General features: G+C 38.9%; 1 protein-coding gene across 4 annotated transcripts in view; it reads left to right on the forward strand.

Moving 5' to 3' along the window:
* Positions 1-27,465, forward strand: part of COL4A3 (collagen type IV alpha 3 chain) — a 166,729-nt gene that overhangs the window by 90,116 nt on the left and 49,148 nt on the right. For all 4 annotated transcript variants that reach the window (XM_077155312.1, XM_077155313.1, XM_077155311.1 and 1 more), the window contains 13 exons: positions 2,882-2,944; positions 3,339-3,398; positions 4,596-4,640; positions 4,939-4,992; positions 5,999-6,040; positions 8,370-8,454; positions 9,705-9,740; positions 18,842-19,006; positions 20,318-20,410; positions 20,894-20,989; positions 23,662-23,732; positions 24,535-24,717; positions 26,456-26,624. In XM_077155312.1, the coding sequence (XP_077011427.1) occupies positions 2,882-2,944; positions 3,339-3,398; positions 4,596-4,640; positions 4,939-4,992; positions 5,999-6,040; positions 8,370-8,454; positions 9,705-9,740; positions 18,842-19,006; positions 20,318-20,410; positions 20,894-20,989; positions 23,662-23,732; positions 24,535-24,717; positions 26,456-26,624 (1,162 nt within the window). The remainder of the gene's footprint in view (positions 1-2,881; positions 2,945-3,338; positions 3,399-4,595; positions 4,641-4,938; positions 4,993-5,998; positions 6,041-8,369; positions 8,455-9,704; positions 9,741-18,841; positions 19,007-20,317; positions 20,411-20,893; positions 20,990-23,661; positions 23,733-24,534; positions 24,718-26,455; positions 26,625-27,465) is intronic.

The following is a 27,465-nucleotide window of genomic DNA, read 5'->3' on the forward strand; positions in this document are numbered from 1 at the left end:
TGCCATTTGCTGTTTTGAGTCTTCAAAGTCAGTTATTCTGTCCTCTATATCACTTATTCTTTCTTCTGTCTCTTCAGTTCTGGTGTTGTATGTCTCTAGTATGTTTTTTATTTGGTCAACAGTGTCTTTAATCTCTGTGTTATCCACTATTTTTTCATTTATTCTTTCAAATTCCTCTTTATGCTCTTCTACTGTTTTCTTGATCTCCTTTGTGTCATTTGCTATCCCACTTATTTTATTAAGTACAGTTGTATGAACATCTTTGATTAGTTGTTCCAATGTCTGTGTCTCCTCTGGCAGTTTTAATTTGGTCTATTAGGCAGGGCTATATCTGTCTGCATTATGAAACACTTAGTGATCTTCTGCTGTCCTTGTGGCATGAAAATATCTTGTTTGATATACTTTGGGAGTTGATTTCTTTCACTAGTCTAAGACCTTGTGTTTGTGGGATGGTTGTACAGCAGGGAGCAGGGTACAGGGTGGGACACTCAGTGCAGTGATTTATCTCAGGGCAGGTATGGTGCAGGTTGGGGATGTTACACTGGTGCTTGTGAACATGCATGCCCCAGTAGCCAGGGAGGATATAGCTGTGCAAGTGCACCAGTCTGGGGGGTGTAACCCTGGTGTGTGCTGGTCTAAGGTAAAGGGCCCTTTGTGCATATGCATAGAGCTGTGGCAGCAGGTAAATGTCATGCCTTCATGGATTGGGGGCAAATGTGACCCAGCCGTGCAAGTCAGCACTTTCTCAGAGCTGGGGAGTGTGGCTGAGGGCTGTGTGCATGCGCAGTTCTAAGACTGCTGTAAAGTGCGGTTCCCAGAGCTGAATAATGTGATTGGGGACCCATGCGCATGCGTGGGCCTGGGAGTACCATAAACTGATGCATAGAGCTCAGGACGGGTGGGGTGAGGCTGTGCAACACTATGGACAGGAGGGCAGGGGTAGCCTGGGTATGGAGGTTACTGTCCGCAGCCTTTGTACGCTGGCAACAGCCTGCAGAGAGCAGGGAGGAGGAGGTAGTGCTCAGGAGGGGTGCAGGAAAGGTGTGTTGGGCTGCACTTGGGGCCGAGGTGTGGGGCAGGTACGTGCACTGGGTGCTGATGGGGGCATCTGGAGTGCAGGGAATGGGCGCAGGTGACAGGGTGTGGGGTGAGTCACCAGTCACAGCGCGGCACTGGTGAGGGTAGCGCACCCAAGGAACAAGGCCTGGCTTACTTCCTAGTCCCCAGCTCCCGTCTGTGCACTCCCGAGGGCTCTGCGCCTCTGTGCCAGGCTCCAGCTTTCTTCCTCTTGGTTCCTCAGCCTCTGCAACCAGGGCTGCCCTATATGATGCAGAAGGCTCTCCCAGGCCAGCCGCACTCCCGAATCACTGCCTCAGTCGCCCTCCTGTCCCTTCTTTAACTCTTCCGTGGAACAGGGCTAATCTCAAGCTACTCTCTTTAGCCATCTTCCCGGTGATTTTTTTTTTTTTTAACAACAGCCTTATTGTGATATAATCTGCACACCATAAAACTCACTCTTTTCAAGTGCACACATTATGTTTTTTAGTTATAATTAATTCTAACCGCTTTATTGAGATATTCACAATTCATACATTTCTCCCATTTAAGGTGTAAATCCAGTGGTTCTTAGGGTAATCACAGTCACGCATCCTGCACTGCAATCAATTTTAGAACATTTTAACCACCCTGAAAAGAAACCCCATCATTCCAAATATAATTTTTAATCATATAAAGTGTCAAAGCAAAACTAGCCAGAGTTAATAAGCAGCGCATGGAAAAAATTGGTATGGCCAAAAACTAACAATGAGGATTGAAAAAGAATTGACCTTGGGAAAATAACTCAGCTTTTCAAAGGCAATCAACAAAAATAAAATTAATATAGGCTAAAACTTTGCTTGTTAAAATTTATTATTGGCTGAAAATTGATTAAATAAATAAATAAATAAATTGTATCTGAACAGAATATAGATCAGTAAGACTTGACCCAGAAAAAAAGGTGAGTTTAAAATAAATGAGGTCCTCAAGACAACATTCACAATGGGAAAAATATAATTAGTAAAATGTGATAAAGACTGGAAAAACAGATTAATGAATCAAATCCTCATTATAACATTAACATTTATAGAAAATAATTACTTCCAATATAGACAATTTAGTATAATTAAAATTAAACTATATTAGAAATTATATGATTGTGCTGTAGAAAATTGATTCAGAAATTAAATTAGTTTAATGTAATTTGATCCAAACTTTTTTTAGAGTTTGAATATAGTTCCAGTGGTGTTTTAGTTTCCCAGGATGCTTAAAACAGATACCATGAAACCGGTTGTCTTAAACAATGTGGATGTAATAGCATACAGTATTGAGGCTGAGAAAATGTCCAAATCAAGGTCGTCACAAAAACCATCTAGCTGTCATTGGCTTCTCTGCCATGTGGCATGGCACATGGTGGTGTCTACTAGTCTCTCCCTCCTTTTCCGGGTTTCATTGAGTTCAGTTTCGTGCTTCCCTGACTTTCTCTTTCTTTGTCTAAATTTCATTCTCTTATGAAGGACTCCAGTAAGAGGATTAAGACCCATTGTGATTGAGATGGGTCACATCTTCACTGAAGAAGCCACATCAAAAGGTCTACTTACAATGGGCCCACACCCGCAGGAATGGATTAAATCCAAGAACACATTTTTCTAGGGCACATACAGCTTCAAACCACCACTAGTGGGTTCACAGATATTAAAGTTGAAATACGAAAAATGGCAAGTTCTTTTGGGTTGGGTTACCATGAGGCACAGTGTTTATTGAACAGGCAGAGGACTTCTCAAAGTATAATAGTTGAAATCTTCTCCTATCCTTTCATAACAATCTTGAATTGTTTTTGTGGCAGGACCTCAGAGGGGAGAAGGGAGAAAAGGGAGAGATGGGCAAATCTGGACGTCCTGGACCCTCAGTAAGTCATAGAAGAGTCTTATTGCCTTGACACACAAAGTACTCTATTATCTATTTTGATGCGTGTTCTACTTTTAAATCTTAACATTAGCTAAAACACAATAATATTTGACTACAGAGATCATGACTTTATTAGAATTATTTTATGGCCATGTCTAGTCTTAACTGTTTGACATGTATCCAATACAAGCCGCCTTTTAGGAGTTATCATAAGCATCTGTTTTTTTAAGCATTTGTTTTTAAATTGATACTTATAAATAAGATTTTCCTCTTAGATAACTCATCATTTGAACGTTTGAAAATATGACAGAATAATCAGAAGGGACAAATTTATAAAAATTATAAGTCAGAAATCAAGAATTCATAACACTTTGACATCACTCTAATTAATACAGGGATCACCTGGAGAATCATATGACTCTGAGAAGGGTGCTCCTGGCGAACCTGGCATGCAGGTAAACTTGGAAATGCAGTGCCGTGTGTGGCCTAGATAGAACTCTTTAGGTTGCGAGTTTAAGATGCCCAACTCAAACCAGCTTAGGTTGAAGAGAGGAAGAAGGTCTGGGAGGTGGAATTTATCTGCTCTAGTGTCTGAGCAGTCCGGTACTGGAATAGCTTCAGGGATGTCAGAGCATGAAATAGTAGGGACAGGGTTCTCTCCACCTCATTTCTGCTTCTCTCTGTGAACCTTCCCTCCTTTGGCAGGTGGTCTTCATGTGTGGGGGTGGGTGAGAGAAGGGGGGGAAAGGAGACAGTAGCAGCAGACAACCTCAGGTTGATAGGAGAAAGTATCTTTCTTCTTGTGTCCATATACACAGGCTTAGAGAACTTTTTTGGTTGACCCAGCTTTGATCATATGTCTTGCTCTTGAAAAACTACTATGGCTTGGAGAAAAAAGTGCTACAATTGGTGAGGCCAGGGAGGCAGTGGCCTACCGTGATTGATAGTAATTCCCCAAAGGAAGTGGGGCTGGCCATGACCAGAAAGAGACAGCATGGGATGCTGGGAAGACAGATGCAACAAAGAACTATACCCCAGCCAGCTCCATTTTGGAAAGATTTAAATATGTGTATTGTTTAAAAACTCTAAAAATTATACATTGAGAAAAGTTTTTTTTTTAATTTTTACTAAGAAAAAAATATCTGAGCATGATTTTTAATTCTATCAAAGAGGATAAATGTCATAGTAGTTATCTAAAAGCTGTGTCTGCTTTTAACAACACTGCAATATTCTTTTTAGATATAAATATATACATATATTTATATAGCTGGGGTTTAGGAGATAAATTAACTGTGGGTACTACACTCTTTCTAGGTTTCTTTTTCATTTCTCTGCTTACTGCTGCCTTGATTTTCTTTCCAAGCTTAGGACAGCATCAATTCTAATTTCAGTTTGGCTGATAATATGTGCTATTCCTTCCTTTAATTCCTTAAATTCCCATTTTGACTGGGACCTGCCTTTACTGGAAGGAGATCAACTTTTAATTTCTCTAAAAAGTTTAGAAGCTTTTCCTTATAAAACCTGTGTGGAGAACCTCACTTAGGCTTTCTTGCCTGCAGTCAAGAAATGATCACCTAATTTAAGTTCTCCATATTTTTATTAAATTATCCATATTTATTGATTTACATGCTTTTTCTCTGTTCTTGTTTTAGGGAAAACCTGGAAAAGATGGTGCCCCTGGCTTCCCTGGTCTTCAGGTAAAGAAATTATTTGGCCCATTGATATAGTGAAAATGTCAGCAGAAGATTTTTGAGAAGGATTTTTGAGAATCACTAAGTAATTAGAAACAGCAAAAAGCTGATAACATTTGAAATCTACATTTGACAACCATAGTTTCACACCTTCATTGTGGTCATGGGTCATCTAAAGACATCCTTTTTTTAAAAAAAGAGGGGTTCAAAAAGAAAAAAAGAGGAGTTCCAACTGTTCCTGCTTCCAATGGAAACAATTGATTAGTGTGTCTGCCAATCTACTGTCTTTTGCTCTTTTCTTTAGGGAGCCAAGGGTGACAGGGGTGTCCCTGGATTAACGGGTGAAGATGGCATTAAGGTAAGCCCCTCCCAAACAGCCTTTCTTTAGCCTTCTTTAATCAGTTGGATTTTGCCTACCCTATCCTTTTCCCCCACATCTTGGAAATTAGGTACAAGGACTTGCAGTTGAGAGTTCATTAAAATAATTTAATCTATTTTAGAGACCTGTGGCAACTTTACCTAAACATTTGAAAGATGGTCTTGTGGAAGAGATATTAACTTGGTGTAATTGAAGCTGGCAGACTTAGGACCAGTGAGATTTCAGATCCCCATGAAGAAGAAGTTGAAAAAAGCCTGTAAGCGTAGGATATTTCTGTTCTTGAGAGGTCATAGAGTTCAAGTTTAAACTGGACACCAACACTTTCATCTTGGGTTGTGATACACTGAAGAGTTGTGTTCAATTAATCGCATTCAATTAGTTTGTTTCTGATAACATACCAGAGACATTTTAAATAATTTGCATATGTTGATATACGTTGTGTTCAATTAATCGCATTCAATTAGTTTGTTTCTGATAACATACCAGAGACATTTTAAATAATTTGCATATGTTGATATACGTATATTCAAGATTTAATCTATAATAATAACACTTCCACTCATTTGAATTCTGCAATGCTATCTTGAGAGGGAAAACCATGTGTGGAGGGGTAGTTACAGCTGGGACACTAGGGAGTACATAAAACCCATGGCCTGGTTTTTCTGTGCCTCTGTTCTGGGTGGGAACACATGAGTTTACAATGCATGTGGACATCACCCACTGATAGTGGTGTCTTAAAAAAAAGGCTACAGAACCACTGGAGGAACAGCAACTTCTCCAGGACCTTGTAGATGGGATTCCTGACCCAGACACAAGCCCATGGAGAAATAATCTCAAGTCGATTTTCCTTCATTTTTAACTTCGTTTGTATATAACCTATAAATAGCATTACTTTTATCATCGATTTGTTATCCAACTATGTTTTTTTTAACATGTAAATCCTTTCCATGAATGCTTGTAACTTTGTAACTGTCTTTCAACACAGGGGTGGAAAGGAGATCTTGGCCCTCCAGGATTTCGTGGCCCAGTAAGTATAATTAAAGCTAATATTGATTTCGTCTTTGATCAAGCCCTTCAAAATATTGAGGAAATTTTGAATCAGTGTTTCTCATTAACGATTGTGTTAAATAAAGATCGTAGCATTTTTCTTATAAAACTGGAACAAAAAATACCTATTGTCATTATTTGTATATTTCAGGTCCCTATTTGGTCCCTAGAATGCACTAGTAAAAAGTTTGTGAGTTCCCAAGACCAACCTCACTTCTGATACCAGATAGAAGTTTGGAGGTTCCCAAGACCACACTTAGGTTGTAATTCCCTGTAAAGTCTCACAGAACTCAATAAAAGCTACTATATGCATGATTATAGTTTACTGCAGCAAAAAGATGCAGATTAAAATCAGCAGACTGAAGAGGCATATGGAGCAGGGTCAAGGGGAGTTCCAAGCTTGGGCTTCCAGTTGTCCTCTCCAGGTGGACAGCGCTTACTTCTCTTAGTAACTATGTGTGACACTACATGTGGAATAGTGCCAACCAGAGAAGTTCACCCAAGCTTCCCTGGTGATTTTCTGGAGTTATTATGAGTCTTCCCTGGTGATCGTCTGGAGTTATTATTGAGTCTTGGTCATGTGACTGATCTTAGTCTCCAAACCATCTAGAGGTCAAGCTGATGCCAGGTGGCCCAAAGCCCCCACCATAAATCACACAGTTAGCACAGACCAGCTGGCACCAACCAAGGCTTCCAGGTAAACAAAGACACTTACCAGGCAAAACATTTCAAGGGCTTAGAAATTACTTTCCAGGAGCCAGAGCCAAGGGCAGACCTCTCTTTGAACAAGGTCAGTCCTGTGCTGCACAGCTAGTAATGCCCATCCTGGGCTACGGAGAATGATCAGACTTGGACCAAAGTGACACTGTGCCCTTGGGGTAGACTAAGAGGGCTGACGTAGAAGACATCTGGGCACCGAAAGAGTGAGCAAGCCAGCTCTTCCCTCCCCTTCACCTGGGCCCATGACAGCTCCTTTGCTTTAAGGCTAAAGAAGTTCAGGGCCAGGAAAAAAAATAAGTATCTCGTCAGAAGTGCTTTGCAGCAGGCAACACTCTCCTCCCCAGCATGGATGTAGACTTGATGGCTTTCAGCTCTTGACTGTAGGGTAGCTGCATTCTATCATCAGTGACTCTGCAGGTTCAGGAATGGAGTAAAAAGGACCCTGGCTCTGAGTGATGATATCTGTTAATCTCCTGCCTCAAAAGTTGGTGGCTCTCAAGTTCAATGTGCAGAGCAGGGCAGCCATGTATGATTGTACAGTTTAGGCAAAATGGCACATGCTTGCAAAAGAGTTATGGGCAAGGGAGAGGGTGTTTTATTAAAAATGCAGTTCTCACACCCCCAGGCTAAATACTTCAATTCACCTGCATCCTTGCATGAAAAACAGTTGATTCATATGCAGGTTGTCTCAAGACACTTCCATGGGTTTACCGTGAAGATAAAATGGGGTATTTTGTGAAAACGCTTAGCATGGAACACTCATAAAATTATGAATTTTATGATGGAGATTACATTACTAGTATTATAAATAATATTTTTGATTTTATATATAATGCTTAAGAATCTTGCTACCTCATCTTTAAACAAGTCAACAAAGTAATTAGCCCTAGGTAGCAAATGAGAAAACTAAACAGGGTTTAAAAGACCTTTAATATTTCTATCTTCTTTCTACTTGCCAGTGGTACTTTTGAGAAATTCTTGGCATTCCTAGCTTCCTGCATGTTTTCTTATCCTCATTTCCATATAACTCTGCAGCTTCTACTAACTTCAAAGGGAGTTCTGCTTGCTTAGGAGGTAAATGGCTAAGGAGACCAGCAGTGGATCCACCTAGCATATCTGAACAATAATTTTCATTGATTCGAGTAGATGTGGTCCTGCCATTTAGAGAAACAATATATAGCAATATTTTTTGTGTGTGGATCAGCATTTTTTTTAAGTGAAATAGAATAGAAAAAAAATCAGAATCAATCATATGTAGAAATGGTAAGGACTATTTTTTAAAACATTTATTTCTATGTGTATGTATGTGTGTATATATATAAATGTGGGTGTGCGAGCTGAATCACACTGTAAAATGAATTTCTAATTGAAATCCCAATGAAATATATATTGCAAAGTTTGGCTTTTAGTCCTAAATGTTTTCATCTACAAATACACTGACTCTCGCATTCCTCTAACACTAACTCTACAAAGTCAGGAATATAAGGAAAGTTTTTTTCTGGCCAAAATGAAGGAATTGAAGTCATTGCATTTGGTGAGCTGTGAGAAATACCTATCTTTTCTCTTTATTCGTTTCTTGCTCTTTTAAGACAGAATATTATGATGCATACCTGGAAAAGGGAGACGAAGGGAGTCCAGGCCCACCGGGACCCAAAGGGGCTCGTGGCCCTCAGGGTAAGAATAAATTTTTGCTTAAAGCCAGTCATTTCCTTGGCTTCCTTTAAAGGTGATGCATGGCATATGTTTATATAGCTACGACTCTTTTTTTGGTGGGGGGAGTGTGCGGGGTTGGAGGGCCTCTTAATTTGCATTCATGGCATAGCATTTAAATTATCTTCATATAGGAAAGTAGGACGTTAAGTCTGGCAAGTGTAAGAAAACAACTCTACCAGCGAGATTACCAGGATAAATTAGAGTCCCCTAAGCAAACCCACAGAAATTGTGACAAGGGGGCCAGAAAGCCCTGGTTTCCCGACTCCCAGAACATTCCTCTGTCCGTGGCACCAAGAATTAAAGTCATACTTAAATGCTATCACTTTTTTTTTTAAAGAGAAGTCATAGGTTTACAGAAAAATCATGCATGAAGTGCACAGTTGCTACAGACCACCGTATTGCTAACACCTTGCATTAGAGTGGTTCATTTGCTACAAATCATGGAAGAACATTTTTATAATTGTACTATTAGCCATAGTCCATGGTTTACAGTAGGAGGCACTTCGGTTCCAGGCCGGGGGTCCAGGCTACACATTAGGGTCCCTGGGAAGCATGTCCAGGTTCCATCCCCTGGAATTCTGATTTAATTGGTCTGGCGAAGGGCCCTAAGCATTTTTAAAACTCCCCCAGATTATTCTAATATGTAACCAGGATTGAGACTCATTGATCCCGGCAATGAGTCTCAATCCTGGTTACATATTAGAATAATTAATTATTAATATAAATAAGATTTCAAAGACACTTACTTAACAGAGCAAAAATCCCCAGTGTGTTTAAGTAAATGGACATACATATAGATTTTTTTTTAATCCAGTATACATGCTATAAATCGCTCACCTGTATCAAGTACAGTACCATGAAATATGACAGATTAGAAGCACCTGGTCAAACACCAGGCCAACCTGCAGAGCACGGACGATTCTGACTGCAGGTGTTTTTCTTGCATCTGAACATTCTCAGCACAATGTTGGACACAGAGCAGACTCTTAGTAAATCTGCTGAATTACTTCAAAATGAAGTAACTCAGATTCATTTCTGAGTTTTAAACATCTCAGCTGGATTTCCTCTCAGTAGTTTGTCTATATATGTGCGGTTTTCTGATATTTATCCATGTCAGAGAAGAACAAAAGTATGAAAAAAATTATTATATTTCAAAAATTGGGAGGAAGCATGTATAACTTTTGCAAGCAATTAATGTTGTGTTTTCACAGGTCCCAGAGGTGTTCCTGGAGTTCCTGGAAGCCCTGGTACGTACTTGTTTCTTGGGGTATAAACAGAAATGCCACTAAAAAAGGAAAATACACCACATTGTATTAAGTTTGCATTGTGCTTCCTGAATTCATCTAAAATTATTCCAGACTTCTTCATTATTATCTTTGTGACCCCCAGTGGACAAAAGGAATAGAATATTATATAAAAGGTTTTTGTTTGTTTGTTTGTTTACTTCTGAGTGGTTTCAACCAAGCTTGAAGCCCTTTGTGTCAGAGAAGTTTGAGAAGAACCTTGGGGTATAAGCAGAAGCCTAGAAACCCAGAGAGACACAGAGATATAAAAACCAGAGCTTTATGAAACGAGCTTAATTTAAAATGATAGTTTTAATGAAGTATCACAAATTGCATCAGGAAGCAAAAATATCTTTTAAATTTTACAATATATTGGCTATAGATACATAAACAATTCCAGAAAAGTGTAAAACTCTCCATGAGTCATTTGTGATTGCCTCCTGCAACAATCTGGGGTGGCTACACAGTGAGCCTCAGTTGCAAGAATAATGTGTCATTTTTTAAAGAAAAATAAGCTAAGAAAAAAATGGCAAAGACTGGCTGAAACAAGGGTGGCCAGTACCCCAACGTTCAGTATATTTTCCTCTTTACAACTTTGTACACTTAAAACTATTTCATAGTTAAAAAATGAATCAAAAGTGAGCAGATTGCAGAGCTAGATGTTTTCTGAAGTCTCACTGTTAAAAATGGGTAGATTATGGATAAATATTATATGTGCTTGCATATGCATGGAAAAGTAGACAAAAACTGTTGACAACGGGTATCTCTTGAAGTTGGAAAAGAGTGAAAGGATATTTTCAGGTTCTGGTCAAAAATAGGGGAGATTTCCATCTCCCTACCAGGTCCCCAAGGACAAATAGTCTCCTTTAAGAAACAATTAAGTAGGGAGGGGCCAAGATGGCAGCTTAGCAATGTGCGCATTTTAGTTCATCCTCCAGAACAACTACTAAATAACCAGAAACAGTACAGAACAGCTCCCAGAGCCACGTCAGGGACCAGACACACAGTGTACCCCAGTCTGGACCAGCTGGGCTGGCTGCAAGCCTCCCCAAAACCATGAGTTCCCCAAGCTGTGGCGGCCGGCGCCCGGCACCCCTCCCCAACAGGCGACTTCCCAGAGGGAAAGGAAAGAGACTCTAAACCTGATCAAGGCAGAGGTCACTCAATGGGCTCACGGAAAAAGAGGAAAGGGGAGGAAACGGTGGTTTTTGTGGCTGTGTTCTACGGAGACTTGGCAGTCTCTGGATTCAGTGGCGGGACTTCTCAGGCTGCAACTGCCCCAGGCACAGGCAGAAACAAGCTGCTTTCAGGGCTGTCTCCCACCTGTGCCTTCCCCAGGGGAGGGGTGAAGCCCAACTCAGGTGGAATCCCTCTCTCAAGGAATTCGGACCCCAGGGCTTGGCAGTTTGAAGCCATTAAAACCAGCCTACAACCTCTCTGCCATCTCCACCATGCCCCCATCAGGGAGAGTCTTCCAAAGTTAAAAGTGCCGCAACATCTTTTATTGGTGCGACCAGCAGGCAGATGCGCCACACACTGGGCAGGATAAGAAAAACAGAGCCCAGAGACTTCACAGGAATGTCTTTTAACCTCCTGGTTCTCACCCTCAGGGAAAACTGACGCAGGTGACTCCTTCCCCCTGATAGGAGGCCAATTTAGTCTGGGAAAACTGGCTGGAGTCTATAACACCTACGTAGATCCTCCTAAGGGTGGGGAGGGAAAAGGCTCCATACAAGCAGGGCAAGAAACAAGAACTGAAAAATTCTCCTCTGTTAAACAAAACCTAAGCTAGAGGTCCAGAAAAAGCTGAACTGATGGTCAAAGAACAGATAGACAACAAATTCATCTAGCAAGAAAACCCTAGGTAAGAGAAGTGAAAGCAATCTCCAGAATAAACTGATTAAGGTAATTAAATGTCTAGACGCCAGCAAAAAATAACAAATCACACCAGGAAAATTGAAGATATGGCCCAGTCAAAGGAATAAACCAATAGTTCAAATGAGATACAAGAGCTGAAACAACTAATTCAGAATGTACGAACAGACATGGAAAACCTCATCAAAAACCAAATCAATGAATTGAGGGAGGATATGAAGAAGGCAAGGAATGAACAAAAAGAAGAAATGGAAAATCTGAAAAAACAAATCACAGAACTTTTGGGGATGAAAGGTACAGTAGAAGAGATGAAAAAACAATGGAAAACTACAACAGTAGATTTCAAGAGACAGAGGTTAGGATTAGTGAACTGGAGGATGGAACATCTGAAATCTGACAAGATCCAGAAACTATAGGGAAAAAAATGGAAAAATATGAGCAGGGACTGAGGGAACTGAATGATAATATGAAGCGCACAAATATACGTGTTGTGGGTGTCCCGGAAGGAGAAACGAAGGGAAAAGGAAGAGAAAAACTAATGGAAGAAATTATCACTGAAAATTTCCCAGCTCTTATGAAAGATCTAAAATTACAGATCCAAGAAGTGCAGCATACGCCAAGAGAATAGATCCAAATAGATGTTCTCCAAGACACTTACTAGTCAGAATGTCAGAGGTCAAAGAGAAAGAGAGGATCTTGAAAGCAGCAAGAGAAAATCCATCACATACAAGGGAAACCCAATAAGACTATGTGTAGATTTCTCAGCAGAAACCATGGAGGCGAGAAGACAGTGGGATGATATATTTAAACTACTAAAAGAGAAAAACTGCCAACAAGAATTCTATACCCAGCAAAATTGTCCTTCAAAAATGAGGGAGAAATTAAAACATTTTCAGACAAAAAACTCACTGAGGGAATTTGTGACCAAGAGACCAGCTCTGCAAGAAATACTAAAGGGAGCACTAGAGACAGATACAAAAAGACAGAAGAGAGAGGTGTGGAGAAGAGTGTAGAAAGAAGGAAAATTAGATATGACATATAAAATACAAAAGGCAAAATGGTAGAGGAAAGTACTACCCAAACAGTAATAACACTAAATGTTAATGGATTGAATGACCCAATCAAAAGACATAGACTGGCAGAATGGATTCAAAAACAGGATCCTTCTATATGCTGTCTACAGGAAACACATCTTAGACACAAAGATAAACATAGGTTGAAAGTGAAAGGTTGGGAAAAGATATTTCATGCAAATAACAACCAGAAAAGAGCAGGACTAGCTATACTAATATCCAACAAATTAGACTTTAAATGTAAAACAGTTAAAAGAGACAAAGAAGGATACTATGTACTAATAAAAGGAACAATTCAACATGAAGACATAATAATCATAAATATTTATGCACCGAACCAGACTGCCCCAAAATACATGAGGCAAACACTGAAAAGAGAAATAGACATATCCACCATAATAGTTGGAGACTCCAATTCCACACCCTCATCAATGGACAGAACATCTAGACAGAGGATCAATAAAGAAACAGAGAATTTGAATAATACAATAAATGAGCTAGACTTAACAGACATTTATAGGACATTACAACCCACGACAGCAGGATACACATTTTTCTCAAGTGCTCATGGATCATTCTCAAAGATAGACCATATGCTGGGTCACAAAGCAAGTCTCAACAAATTTAAAAGGATTGAAATCATACAAAACACTTTCTCGATCATAAGGGAATGAAGTTGGAAATAAATAATAGGCAAAGTGCCAGAAAACTCACAAATATGTGGAGGCTCAACAACACACTCTTAAACAACCAGTGGGTCAAGGAAGAAATTACAAGAGAAATCTGTAAATATCTCAAGGTGAATGAAAATGAAAACACAACATATAAAAACTTATGGGATGCAGCAAAGGCAGTGCTAAGAGGGAAATTTATTGCCCTGAATACCTATATCAAAATAGAAGAAAGGGCAAAAATACAGGAATTAACTGTCCACTTGGAAGAACTGGAGAAAGAACAGCAAACTAACCCCAAAGCAAGCAAAAGGAAAGAAATAACAAAGATTAGAGCAGAAATAAATGAAATTGAGAACATGAAAACAATTGAGAAAATCAATAAAACCAGAAGCTGGTTCTATGAGAAAATCAATAAGATTGATGGGACCTTAGCAAGATTGACAAGAAGAAGAAGAGAGAGGATTAAATAAATAAGATCAGAAATGGAAGAGGAGACATAACCACTGACAACCACAGAAATAAAGGAGGTAATAACAGGATACTATGAACAACTTTATGCCTATATATACAACAATGTAGATGACATGGACAACTTCCTAGAAAGGCATGAACAACCAACTTTGACTCAAGATGAAATAGACATCCTCAACAAACAAATAACAAGTAAAGAAATTGAATCAGTCATTAAAAAGCTTCCTAAAAAGAAAAGTCCAGGGCCAGACAGCATCACATGTGAATTCTACCAAACAGTCCAGAAAGAATTAGTACCAATCCTGCCCAAACTCTTCAAAAAAATTGAAGAGGAGGGAAAGCTACCTAATTCATTCTATGAAGCCAACATCACCCTCATACCAAAATCAGGCAAAGATATTACAAAAAGAGAAAACTACAGACCAATCTCTCTAATGAATATAGATGCAAAAATCCTCAACAAAATTCTAGCAAATTGAATCCAGCAGCACATTAAAAGAATTATACATCATGACCAATTAGGATTCATCCCAGGTATGCAAGGATGGTTCAACATAAGAAAATCAATTAATGTAATACACCATATCAACAAATCAAAGCAGAAAAATCTCATGATCATCTCAATTGATGCAGAGAAGGCATTTGACAAAATTCAAAATCCTTTCCTGTTGAAAACACTTCAAAGGATAGGAATACAAGGGAATGTCCTTAAAATGATAAAGGGAATACATGAAAAACCCACAGCTAATATCGTCCTCAATGGGGAAAAACTGAAAACTTTCCCCATAAGATCAGGAACAAGACAAGGATGTCCACTATCGCCACGGTTATTCAACATTGTGTTGGAAGTTCTAGCCAGAGCAATAAGACAAGAAAAAGAAATACAAGGCATAAGAATTGGAAAGGAAGAAGTAAAACTCTCACTGTTTGCAGATGATACGATACTGTATGTCAAAAACCCCGAAAAATCCACAGCGAAACTACTAGAGCTAATAAACGAGTACAGCAAAGTGGCAGGTTATAGGATCAACATTCAAAAATCTGTAGTGTTTCTATACACTAGTAATGAACAATCTGAGGGGGAAATCAAGAAACGAATTCCATTTACAATTGCAACTAAAAGAATAAAATACTTAGGAATAAATTTAACTAAAGAGACAAAAGACCTATACAAAGAAAACCACATAAACTGTTAAAATAAATCACAGAAGACCTAAATAGATGGAAGGGCCATGTTCATGGATTGGAAGATTAAATATAGTTAAGATGTCAATTCTACCTAAATTGATTTACAGATTCAACACAATACCAATCAAAATCCCAACAACTTACTTTTCAGAAATAGAAAAACCAATAAGCAAATTTATCTGGAAGGGCAGGGTGCCCTGAATTGCTAAAAGTATCTTGAGGGAAAAAAACGAAGCTGGAGGTCTCATGCTGCCGGACTTTAAGGCATATTATGAAGCCACAGAGGTCAAAACAGCATGGTACTGGCATAAAGATAGATATATTGACCAATGGAATCTAATAGAGTGTTCAGATATAGACCCTCTCATCTATGGACATTTGATCTTTGATAAGGCAGTCAAGCGAACTCACCTGGGACAGAACAGTCTCTTCAGTAAATGGTGCCTAGAGAACTGGATATCCATATGCAAAAGAATGAAAGAGGATCCATATCTCACACCCTATACAAAAGTTAACTCAAAATGGATCAAAGATCTAAACGTCAGGTCTAAGACCATAAAACAGTTAGAGGAAAATGTAGGGAAATATCTTATAAATCTTATACTTGGAGGCAGTTTCATAGACCTTACACCTAAAGCAAGAGCACTGAAGGAAGAAAGAAATAAATGGGAGCTCCTCAAAATTAAACACTTTTGTGCATCAAAGAACTTCATCAAGAAAGTAAAAAGACAGCCTACACAATGGGAGACAATATTTGGAAACGACATATCAGATAAAGGTCTAGTATCCAGAATTTATAAAGAGATTGTTCAACTCAACAACAAAAAGACAGCCAATCCAATTACAAAATGGGAAAAAGACTTGAACAGACAACTCTCAGAAGAGGAAATACAAATGGCCAAAAGGCACATGAAGAGATGTTCAATGTCCCTGGCCATTAGAGAAATGCAAATCAAAACCACAATGAGATATCATCTCACACTCACCAAAATGGCCATTATCAACAAAACAGAAAATGACAAGTGCTGGAAAGGATCTGGAGAAAGAGGCACTCTTATTCACCGTTGGTGGGAACATCAAATGGTGCAACTGCTATGGAAGGCAGTTTGGTGGTTCCTCAAAAAGCTGAATATAGAATTGCCATATGACCCAGCAATACCATTGCTAGGTATCTACTCAGAGGACTTAAGGGCAAAGACACAAACAGACACTTGCACACCAATGTTTATAGCAGCATTATTTACTATTGCAAAGAGATGGAAACAGCCAAAATGTCCATCAACAGAAGAGTGGCTAAACAAACTGTGGTGTATACATACGATGGAATATTATGCAGCTTTAAGACAATAAACTTATGAAGTATGTAACAACATGGATGGACCTTGAGAACAATATGCTGAGTGAGTCCAGCCAAAAACTAAAGGACAAATACTGTATGGTCTCATTGATATGAACTGACATTAGTGAATAAACTTGGAATATTTTGTTCATAACAGAGACCATCAGGAGATAGAAATAGGGTAAGATATTGGGTAACTGGAGCTGAAGGGATACAGACTGTGCAACAGGACTGGATACAAAAACTCAGAAATGGGCAGCACAATACTACCTAACTGTAATATAATTATGTTAAAACACTGAATGAAGCTGCATGTGAGAATGATAGAGGGAGGAGGGCTGGGGACATAAATGAAATTAGAAAAAAAGATAGATGTTAAAGATTGAGATGGTATAATCTAGGAATGCCTAGAGTGTATAATAACAGTGAAATGTACAGGGTACAATTTAAAAAATGTTTTTGCATGAGGAAGAACAAAGGAATGTCATTGTTGCAGGGTACTGGAAATAGATGGTAATTAATATTTTAAAATGTCACCTTCTGTGTGAGACTAAAGCAAGAAATGTTTATTTGGTGCAAAATTAATATTTTGACTAGTGCATTTCCTAATATAACTTATGTAGATAGTTTGATTGAACGCCATAAGTACTTGGAATCTCAGGTAGGACATGAGATTTTGCTGGTTTGTCCAGAGTGATACCCCGATGAATCCCAGAGTGATTCGATCAGTGAGTGGAAAAGTATCTGCAAAGCCCTCTTCGGGGAGTGGTGAGAACAGGGAGAAATTCAACTTCCCCAAGTTGAATTCTTGATATTCTCACAAGCAGTATGGACAACCAAAGCTATCGGCTGAGTCCCCAGTCTTGGGGTTTGTTCATATGATACTTAACCCTGCAAAGGGTAGGTCAAGTCTACTTAAAAATTAGGCCTAAGAGTCACCCCCAAGAGAGCCTCTTTTGTTGCTCAGATGTGGCCCCTCTCTCCAGCCAACACAACGAGCAGTCCCACCACCCTACCCCTTTCTACGTGGGACATGACTCCCAGGGGTGTGGACCTTCCTGGCAATGTGGGACAGAGATCTTGGAATGAACGTAGACTCAGCATCAAGGGATTGAGAAAAACCCTAGAATGAGCTGAGACTTAGCATCAAGGGATTGAGAAAACCTTCTCGACCAAAAGGGGGAAGAGGGAAATGAGACAAAGTGTCAATGGCTGAGCGATTCCAAACAGAGTTGAGAGGTTGTCCTGGAGGTTATTCTTGTGCATCAATTAGATATCATCTTGTTATTCAAGATGTAATGGAGAGGCTGGAGGGAACTGCCTGAAAATGTAGAGCTGTGTTCCAGTAGCCATGTTTCCTGAGGATGATTGAATAATGATACAGCTGTCACAATGTGACTGTGTGATTGTGAAAACCTTGTGTCTGATGCTCCTTTTATCTACCTTGTCAAAAAAGGAGTAGAACATATGGAATAAAAATAAATAATAGGGGGAATAAATGCTAAAATAAATTTAGTTTAAATGCTAGTGATCAATGAAAGCAAGGGATAAGGGGTATGGTAGGTATAATCTTTTTTTTTCTTTCCTGTGTTCGTTTTATTTCTTTTTCTATTGTCTTTTTATTTCTTTTTCTGAATTAATGCAAATGTTCTAAGAAATGATGAATATGCAACTAAGTGATGATATTGTGAATTACTGATTTTGTATGTTGTTTTATTTTGTCTCTTTATTTTTTTAATTAATAAACAAATTTTTTAAAAAAGAAACAATTAAGTGAAAAGTACAGAACTCTGAAACAGACATCAATCAGAAGGATTTGTCTTTATGCTCAAAATCATATAGTTAGAAATACTCAGATATTATCCCCATTGGTTTCTCAGCCCTTTGGTTTCTCATTTTAACTGTTAAACTGTTCACAAGGCAGAGAGTTGAGATGACTCCCTCCTCACTACTCTTAACCATCTTCGGAGAGGCAGATAAAATGGGTTTTGTACTATCTGGCATGCTTCCCAATCACCACATCGTTTTACACCCAGGACAGTTGATAGGAATCAAGTCCAATTCCAACCTTGTCTTTCTCCTTTGGGGCACTGAGCAGTAGGTATCCTCTATTCTCTAATAAAAGCATGTATGAAAGAGTATGTATTCAAGAATTTCTCATCAAGTCTTTTTAAACAAAAACACAACAGTACATCCCCAGCTCTGTTTCAGTCCCTTGTAATAAATTATCTCATGGGAATGGAGTGGTCTGTTGTTTGCTGGGCTGTAATAGTTGAATAAAGCCACAGATGAAGGAAGCAATACCATTCATTTTTTATTTTATATACTTTATATATCTAAATTGTGCCACTTTTATAAATAGGAATATGCCACCTTTGTTATTAAGAAATAAATAAATATTAATCAGGAAAAGTAAAATATAATATAATGATTACTTTCTCCAAGGATCATCAAGACCTGGTCTCAGAGGAACCCCTGGAATGCCAGGTGTGAAAGGAAGCAAAGGAGAGCGAGGACCCCCAGGGAAGGATGTAACGGGGCTGCCCGGGGCCCAGGGTTGTCCTGGGTCACCAGGCCCTGATGGGTTGCCGGGGCCTCCAGGACCACCAGGTAAAAATGCCTCACGGGGTCCCCTTCATTGCCCACTGACAGGTGTGTGCACATCACAGTCAATGAACCTTACGCACAGCTTGGGTATCCATCTTTGTGGATTTTAGGAGTCATTTCCCCAATCATGCTTAATTTTATTAACTGTAATGACTATTTTGCAAGTGTAGTGTTCTAGTTTGCTAGCTGTTGGAATGCAATATACCAGGAACGGAATGGTTTTTAAAAGGGGGAATTCAATAAGTTGCTAGTTTACAGTTCTAAGGCCAAGAAAATGTCCCAATTACAACAGGTCTATAGAAATGTCCAATCAAAGGCATCCAGGGAAGGATACCTTGGTTCAAGAATGCCGATGAAGTTCAGGGTTTCTCTCTCAAGTGAGAAGGCACATGGCAAACACAGTCAGGACTTCCTCTCTCAGTTGGAAGGGCACATGGTGAACACGGCGTCATCTGCTAGCTTTCTCTCCTGGCTTCTGGTTTCATGAAGCTCCCCGGGAGGCATTTTCCTTTTTCATCTCCAAAGGTTGCTGGCTCATAGACTCTCTGCTTTGTGGTGCTGCAGCATTCTCTGCTCTCTCTGAATCTCCTTCATTCTCCAAAATGTTTCCTCTTTTATGGGACTCCAGAAACTTATCAAGATCCACCCAAATGGGGAGACATGTCATCACCTAATCCAGCTTAACAACCACTGTTGATTAAATCACAGCTCCAGGGAGATGATCTGATTACAGTTTCAAACATACAGTAATGAATAAGAATTATTTTGCCTTTATGAAATGGGATTTAGATTAAAACATGACTTTTCTAGGGGACATACATCCTTTCAAACCAGCACATGTATATTTTTACCCTGAGTTCCTCAAAAGCAGTGTGGGAGGCAGGGACAAGGGAAATGAAATAGATGGTACCCTGCGTTGGAACCTATTCCTTCACTCACTATTTATGGAGCATCTCTAATATATCAGAAAAATACAAGTATCTGGGATATATCAATATGCTGCAAGGATAGTCTTGGAATAATTGAGAACAACTGAATAAGATAACATGGGTTAGCTGTGTGAAGAAAAACATAATGAGTTCAAAGAACAATCACAGTAATAAAAAAATGTGTCAACATCTACGCAATGAGAAAGGAAGAGTTGGTCAACGTGCTCTTTCCAGATACAAGTAACGTGGTCTCTTCAGTTGCAAATCACCTTCCAATGCAAAGGTGGGGAAAATGCATATAAAAGAATGCATATATTAAAGCAATTGCTAGTTGAAAAAAATAACACTGAACAAAATGAACAACTGGTTTGGTGTATTTTTATAGGTGACATCGTTTTTCTGAAGGGCCCACCTGGAGAACATGGAATTCCAGGACTTCTAGGTCCTCCAGGAATCCTAGGAAGTGATGGGCCCAAAGGTTGGTTCAATCTGTAGTGTCATTCTACTCAAATAAGCCATTTCCACCATCATAGGACCAGCTTTTTCCCCCTGAGACAATGAACCCAAACAGCAGCCAGTGATGGCATCTTTTTCAAAAGATTTAGCTCAAAAGTGTTCATTTATCTGTAAATGAGGAATTTATTTAACCCCATGCAATAAATCATTGGACACCCCCAGAATGTGAATTTTATCCTGAACACACCGAAAGGAACACTAAAATACTAGACATTTTAAGTTAGATTCTTGGAATTACCTGTCTCAGAGGAACTATCCTGCTGAGATCAATAAAGTAAAAAGATATAATAGATGAATGAGTTTTATTAATAAGCACAATGACCTAAATACTTTTCACTATATAAAAAAAGTACATTTCCCAATCTGTGAGATTTCAGATGTAATAATTGTTTGTTGGTTGGAAGATATCTCTGCCTTCTGAGGACTGAGTGCGGTCTCCTTGCAGGGGAGCCAGGCCTCCTGTGTACCCAGTGTCCTTGCACCCCAGGGCCTCCAGGTCTTCCAGGACTGCCAGGGTTGGATGGTATCAAAGGAGTCCCAGGTACAGACAGTTTGCTTTTGCAAATACAAAAGGGGAAAAAATCATTGGTTTAGAAAAAGATATTGGATTGCTGGATGTCATGATGTGGTTAACATGAATGGGGAGGAAGATTTTCAAATAGAGTCCTTTTAGAATTTACAGAAACATGTATAAACACCCAGTGGAATCAAATCACATATAAAGCCAGCTGGCATTTTCCCCTGTTCCATTTTAGTTGATGAACTCTAGCAAACTATTGTGCTAATCAGAAATTAGGGACCAGCAGACAATTTAAGGCTGTGAAGCGGCCCAACTAAACACACGCTTTTCTCTTCCGTTAAGAAATAAGTTCTCTCTAATTTTTTTCTTGAAAGATACAACCCTTCTCAGTTCGTATTTCCATGCTTCTGATAAAATCTCTGATAAAATCTCAGTTGTATGGACTTCCTTCTTAAGGATACAAATGCCATAAAAATTACAGCAATAGTCTCAGTGGTGGAGGCCATAGAGAGCAGTGGGGACTGCGGTAAACTGGAGGGCCATTTAGAGGAGCTGTCAGACACTCAGCCCCCACCTACTGTTACTTTGCAGCATTTTAGGCCATGTGTTGATAAACCTTCCAGTTTATCATAAATCAGGATTTGTATCTGCAATTTCATGATTAAAAAATATATATAGGCCACTAAATCAGTTTTTGAGGGGAAAAAAATGCATAGGCCAATAAGTAAAGCACGACTCTTAAGCTTTCTCTTCCCAACCTCTATGCCAAACTGGGTCTCTCCTCTTAGTGCTGTGCTCAAGCCATTCCCGCCCCCACCTGCCTACCTCCCCTACCTCCCTTACAGAATTGGCCGTGGGGCAAACTCTTGCTGTAGAAAAAGTCCCTACTCATTAGTTGGGGTCCTTTGCCCCTTGTGACCCTCCCCGGGTCCTCCCACCAGCACCCCGGCCTCTAGGCCTTTCCTGGTGCTGACCCTACCATCATATTCCATGTCATTAACCAATAAGAACTCAAATTCCTGAGCCCCTGGCCGGTGCATGATGCACGGTTCTAAGTCTCTCCTTATGGTTCACATCTCCCCAGAGGTTGTGTTACCATTAACCCCACTTGGCAGAGTGAAGAAACTGAGGAATAAGGGGTCTTGGCTGAGAATGACACAGCGGGGCTCAAATGCAGACCTTCTCTTCCGGCATTTTGTGCTGGCTTCCTCCATGGCTCTGCCTCCACCCATCTCCTTAGGGACACGAGTTAATCTGAAGGACTAACTGGCAGCGTTGACAGGGGATAGTCATGTTCCTGCCGTCCAAGAGGCATGCCCATTCACACGAGTTTTCTGGAGGACTGTGCCTCCATCCAAAGAACTGGATTCGAAGGGTGACAGCTCCAGGCACCGGCGGCCAATGGGGATCACACGCCTTGGGGCAGGGATCCTTTGGTCACCCTCAGATCCCACTCACTTCTTGCGTTGCAGTTGCTGCCACAGCCCTGACTTCCTGGGTCAAACCAGAGAGGGATGGATGGGAGCAGGGCTCCTCACCAGCTTCCAGGGAGAGCCCAGGTCCCTGGGGGAAATGTCCTGTTAAAGCAAACACCAAAAGGAAAGAGGGAGAGAAGGATAAAAAGGTGGGGAAAAGAATAAGAGGAAAGAAATCATTATTTTCCTACATTTCCCCCACGTCTTATCTCTGGTCAAAGGCTAGAATGCAAGTGGGCAACTCACTCTCTGCAGAAAGACGAGTTGCATTCTTGTATTTTTCCTCAGTTCTCTACATTTTGGCATACTATGGGTATAGCTCAGAGAAGATACGCAAGCAGCCAACACTTTGTATTACTTAAAAAAATATATGTGTTATGGCTCAACATCTTGCAAACAATAGAAACTAAATAAACATTTGTTAATTGACATGAAATCCATACAAAAGATTTTTTAAAGGGGTTATCTTTATGGAGGTATTTAAATAATTATGGGAAGCATAAAATTGTTCAGTAATATGCAATTTGGAAACAGATATCCAAAACTTCAGAAGAGGTTATGCCCTCCTGGTCTTACAGTTACATCTCTGAGAATTTATTCTAAGTAAATAATTGGATAAATTTGGATAACTAAATATCCAAAGATGTTTACCATAGCATTGTTTACAGTAACTAAAAGCAAAAAAAAAAAAAATACTGTCTAAAAATAGCAATTAGCTAATATATGATGATTCGCCCAAACAATAGACTGCCGTATAACCATTTAAAATGAAGCTATAAATCTATTGATGTATATATAGTGTAATTCCAAAATAGCATGTACATGAGTGTTGTGCATTTATGGATGTAAAAAGTTAAGATTTTATACATTAACATTTTAGCAAATTATTATCTTCTGGAGGCAGCTTTATGGGTGTTTCTATCCTCTCCTGTCTGTATAATTCTGTGACAATGAACATTTGTTACTTTTATCAAAAGAAAAAATAAATGTGTCTCCTTCAAAATAAAAAGACAAGAATTTTAGAAAACTACTTATTTTAAAGAGCTCTTGTTCTTCGCATTAGCTCTTATTCGAGTTGCTTACTGTCATTCTCTTCTAGCATTGTGTTTTCAGAGAGAAATGATCTTTCTGCAGAAGAAAAACACCTTATTTTCTTCACACACTGCATCACCCCACAGTTGGTGTCCAATAAGTATTTTATAATTCATTGCTTTGCAGGAGGACAAGGTACAACTGGCATTAAAGGAATCCCAGGGTTCCCAGGAAATACGGGTCTTCCAGGATTTCCAGTAAGATTCATGGTTTTGAAGTTTTAACTTCTATTTGGAAATTGAGCACTCTGTAAATACACCTGCACCACACATCAGTTATCAGTTCAGCGCAGGGCAAACAGTAGGTGCTTAATAAATACATGTTGATTGAATGAATAAATGAATGTTATGTGAATGACTAAATGAATTTATAAAGCCATTTAAAATGGTATCAGAGAGAGAGAAAAACCAGATCATTGGTTGCCTGGAGTGAAAAGTGAGAGCAGGAATTGACTGCCAAAGGATTTAAGGGACTTTTAAGGAGTGATGGAAATATCTTAACACTGGGTTGTGGTGATTATTGCATAACTCTATAAATTTACTAAAAAATTACTAAATTGTACTCTTACAAAAGAGAAATTTTATGATATATAAATTGTCCTTCAATAAAGCTATTTAAAAGTAAAAATGTTGATTAGCCTATTGAATCTGAAAATAATTTATGGATAAATATATTTAGATCTAATCACCCAGAAATGCATGTTAAAATTTGCCAATATGCAAATCATAATCAGAATTATGATGACTCTTGTATTGAACTTTACTGTTGTGTAGAATGTATTGAATTGTGCTGTCTGATTGAAACCTCTCCTGGTTTGGTAAGCAAAAATAAAGCAAAATAAACAAGAAACTTGAAACTTAACTTATGGGCCAAAGAAAGTGACCAAGAGAAATTCCACGTCCATTAAATTGGAAAAGTTCTTGTTGACATTGTTTTTAAGATTGATAAAAGGACAGCTTGACCCAAATGCAATGTGGACTCATTTCTGTACTACTCCAGGGATTCCTCGGTGCTCAGGGAGCTCCAGGACCCAAAGGAGAAAAAGGTGACACACCTCAGCCAGAGGGGCAAGTGGGTGCCCCAGGAGATCCTGGAATCAGAGGACAACCAGGAAAAAAGGGCTTGGACGGAATTCCTGGAACTCCAGGAGTAAAAGGCTTACCAGGACCTAAAGGTCAACTGGTTGGTATTTAGCAACTTTTTTCAAATTAATGTTTGAATTAATAAAAAAAATGAGTTTTGAATTAATAATAAATGAAGTGATCTAAGTTAAGAGATAGAACGATTTCCTTTCAAAAAGTTGTTTGCCACTCAGCATGGTTCATAGCTCCAACTAAGAATGGGGCATCTTTAGTATTAGCAGTAATAATATTTATAGTATTTTGACAAAATAAATGGGTAGTATTCAATGATTTAGCCCAATTTTTAAAATAGGCATTTGATATTAATATATTGATAGTGACCTTGTCTCTTAAACACACAGTGCAATTCCATGTTTGCATCAAATGAGTATATAGAGAAGTTAGGAAGTGATTATATAACAGTGGAAAGTTTTAGTAAATATTTTCGGGGCAATGTTTATTTTTCTTAAGTTAAAAAAAAAATCCAGAATATTTAAGGGTAAGGTAGTCAAATTAAATTATTAAATCTAATTATTAGCTATTTAAAATATTTAAATTTTAATTAGTTATTTAATTATTAAGTTATTAGTTATTTAAAATATTTATTCATGCAAATTCTATCCCTTTTCTTAGGATAGAGTCTCTACACATTCAATTACATATTAATATCCATGAGGATCTATTTTTAAATGTCATAAGTAACTCAAGAGAGGGCTCTGCCCATTCTATTCTATGGAGTACCAGTTCCTCCCAGGGTTCATTGGTGTTATCCAACAATAAATGTCCCACCTAAAGTAGGTTTAGAGAAACTTAATAAACAAAATTGAAAGACTTATTTATAGACCTTTTACATAGTTTGACTTGTGATTCCCCAAAATGTCACAAGATACAGTATATGGTGTTTCCTTTACCTTTTTGGCTATCAAACCCTTTTTTTTTTTTTTTTAATTTATTGGCAGATCTAGTAGAATAAGTGCTCCTCAGGCCTCGTTTTGGAAAACTGCTTTGGGGTGATTCCCCAGGCTGTCTGCTTGGTGGTCATCAGGCTTATAGGGAGGCAGCGTCCAGAAGCCTTTTGGTAGAGCATTAATAGAGTTCATATGCTGCCCCCATTTGCATCTCACTAATTCCTCTCTTAAAACACTTAGTGAAGATGTTTTAGAAAGTAAGTGAAAGAAAAACAGGGTGGCCAATTTGTGGGATCTTATGTTCTATCATCATAAAAGAAGGAGAAGAATCACAACTTCTGATGACATTGAACAAATCCACTGAAATTTATTTTTTTGGTGCCATGTTGGGGAGGAGGACTTTGATCATTTTGTCAAATTCAACTTCTCTAACATATACAACTCATTTACAAAGTGGCCATCCATAAAATTAAAAAAAATGACTAGACATTCATGAGAAAAAATTAGCACAGCTATAATGAAGGTTTTATTTTAGAAAATTGACACAGATATTATGAAGGTGCAAGATGTACTGGTTTTATTAGCATGAGTGCCACCTCTAATGACGATGTGGCCATAGGGGCTATTATATGGACAGCATATCTTAGGGCATCTCAAGTAGGATTCAAGAGACTTCCAAGTTAATGAAATGCTGTTAAATTTCAATGAGCACAATACAGTAGGCACTATGCTGCACTCTTATGTCAGTAACAATTCCCTTCAAATGAAAACTGGTTTTTAATTCAGTATCTTCTCCATGCTGGCTTAACTGGCATTCAGCTACCTGATAAGAGCAGCCTGTGTAAGGAGATACTGGCGACAAGCACTACCCACACGTTTCTGTTGTCGCAGGCCCTGAGTGGTGAGAAGGGGGACCAGGGTCCTCCAGGGGATCCTGGCACTCCTGGGCCCCCAGGACCCACAGGATGGGCTGGACCACCCGACTATGGACCCCAAGGAGAGCCTGGTCCAAAGGGCGATCAAGGAATTTCTGGAGCCCCTGGACCACCTGGAGAAGCCGGTTGGTTAGTTTTCTTTCCAGTCCTGTTTTCCCATGGAGGGGGGTGATAGGTCCAAGAAGTAGTGATGATCCCCCAAGGCCAACAAATATATAGCAACTTGCTTCTAATAAATAGAATATTTGGACTGCTTAGGTACTGGGAAAGAACATTCACTTTGTGTTAGAGAAAAATCTAGTTTTTTCCTATTACTGAGCAATTCAGTTGAAATTTCCTAGGATAGTCTCTATCCATAGCTCACATAAATTTATGGAATTTATAGATCCTAAGGGGTGAGTAGAAGTCAATTAAGATGAACTAAACAAAGGGAGGCAAAAGGCTATGAAACTGATCTTGAGGAGCCTCTTTTGGGTGCCCATTAAGGCTATAGCGTATTTATTCTTTTTGACCCATAACCCAGTAGTTTATGAATAGAACTTGGAAATATCCAAGAAAAAGAAGCCAAGTCTGATAACAGTTTTTCAGTCCAGTGAACTTTGGGGATCCACATGTGCTAAAGACAGTTGCTAGATTCAGGAGGGATCAGGGCCCTAATGTTTATTTGTGGTTAGACGCATGGCAGAAGATGGAAAGTAATGCATGTTGCCGGCAGTTTTCAACAAATCATACTACTGTGGTTATTTTTACTTGCAAAATCACTTTAAAAGGTAAGAACAAATAAATCCATGTAGATGCCAAATCTTTTCATAGCTCTCCCCTCATCAATGAAAAGTTTTTGAGTACACATCCCCATAGTATGCATAACTATTATAAATTTGTATACATGTGTTTTATCCATAAATATACATAAAGCTTATTTTATAGTTATATACACATACTTTTTTTCTGATTTCATATATATAT

This window comes from Tamandua tetradactyla, chromosome 3, assembly GCF_023851605.1.
Source record: "Tamandua tetradactyla isolate mTamTet1 chromosome 3, mTamTet1.pri, whole genome shotgun sequence".
Taxonomy (NCBI): Eukaryota; Metazoa; Chordata; class Mammalia; order Pilosa; family Myrmecophagidae; genus Tamandua; species Tamandua tetradactyla.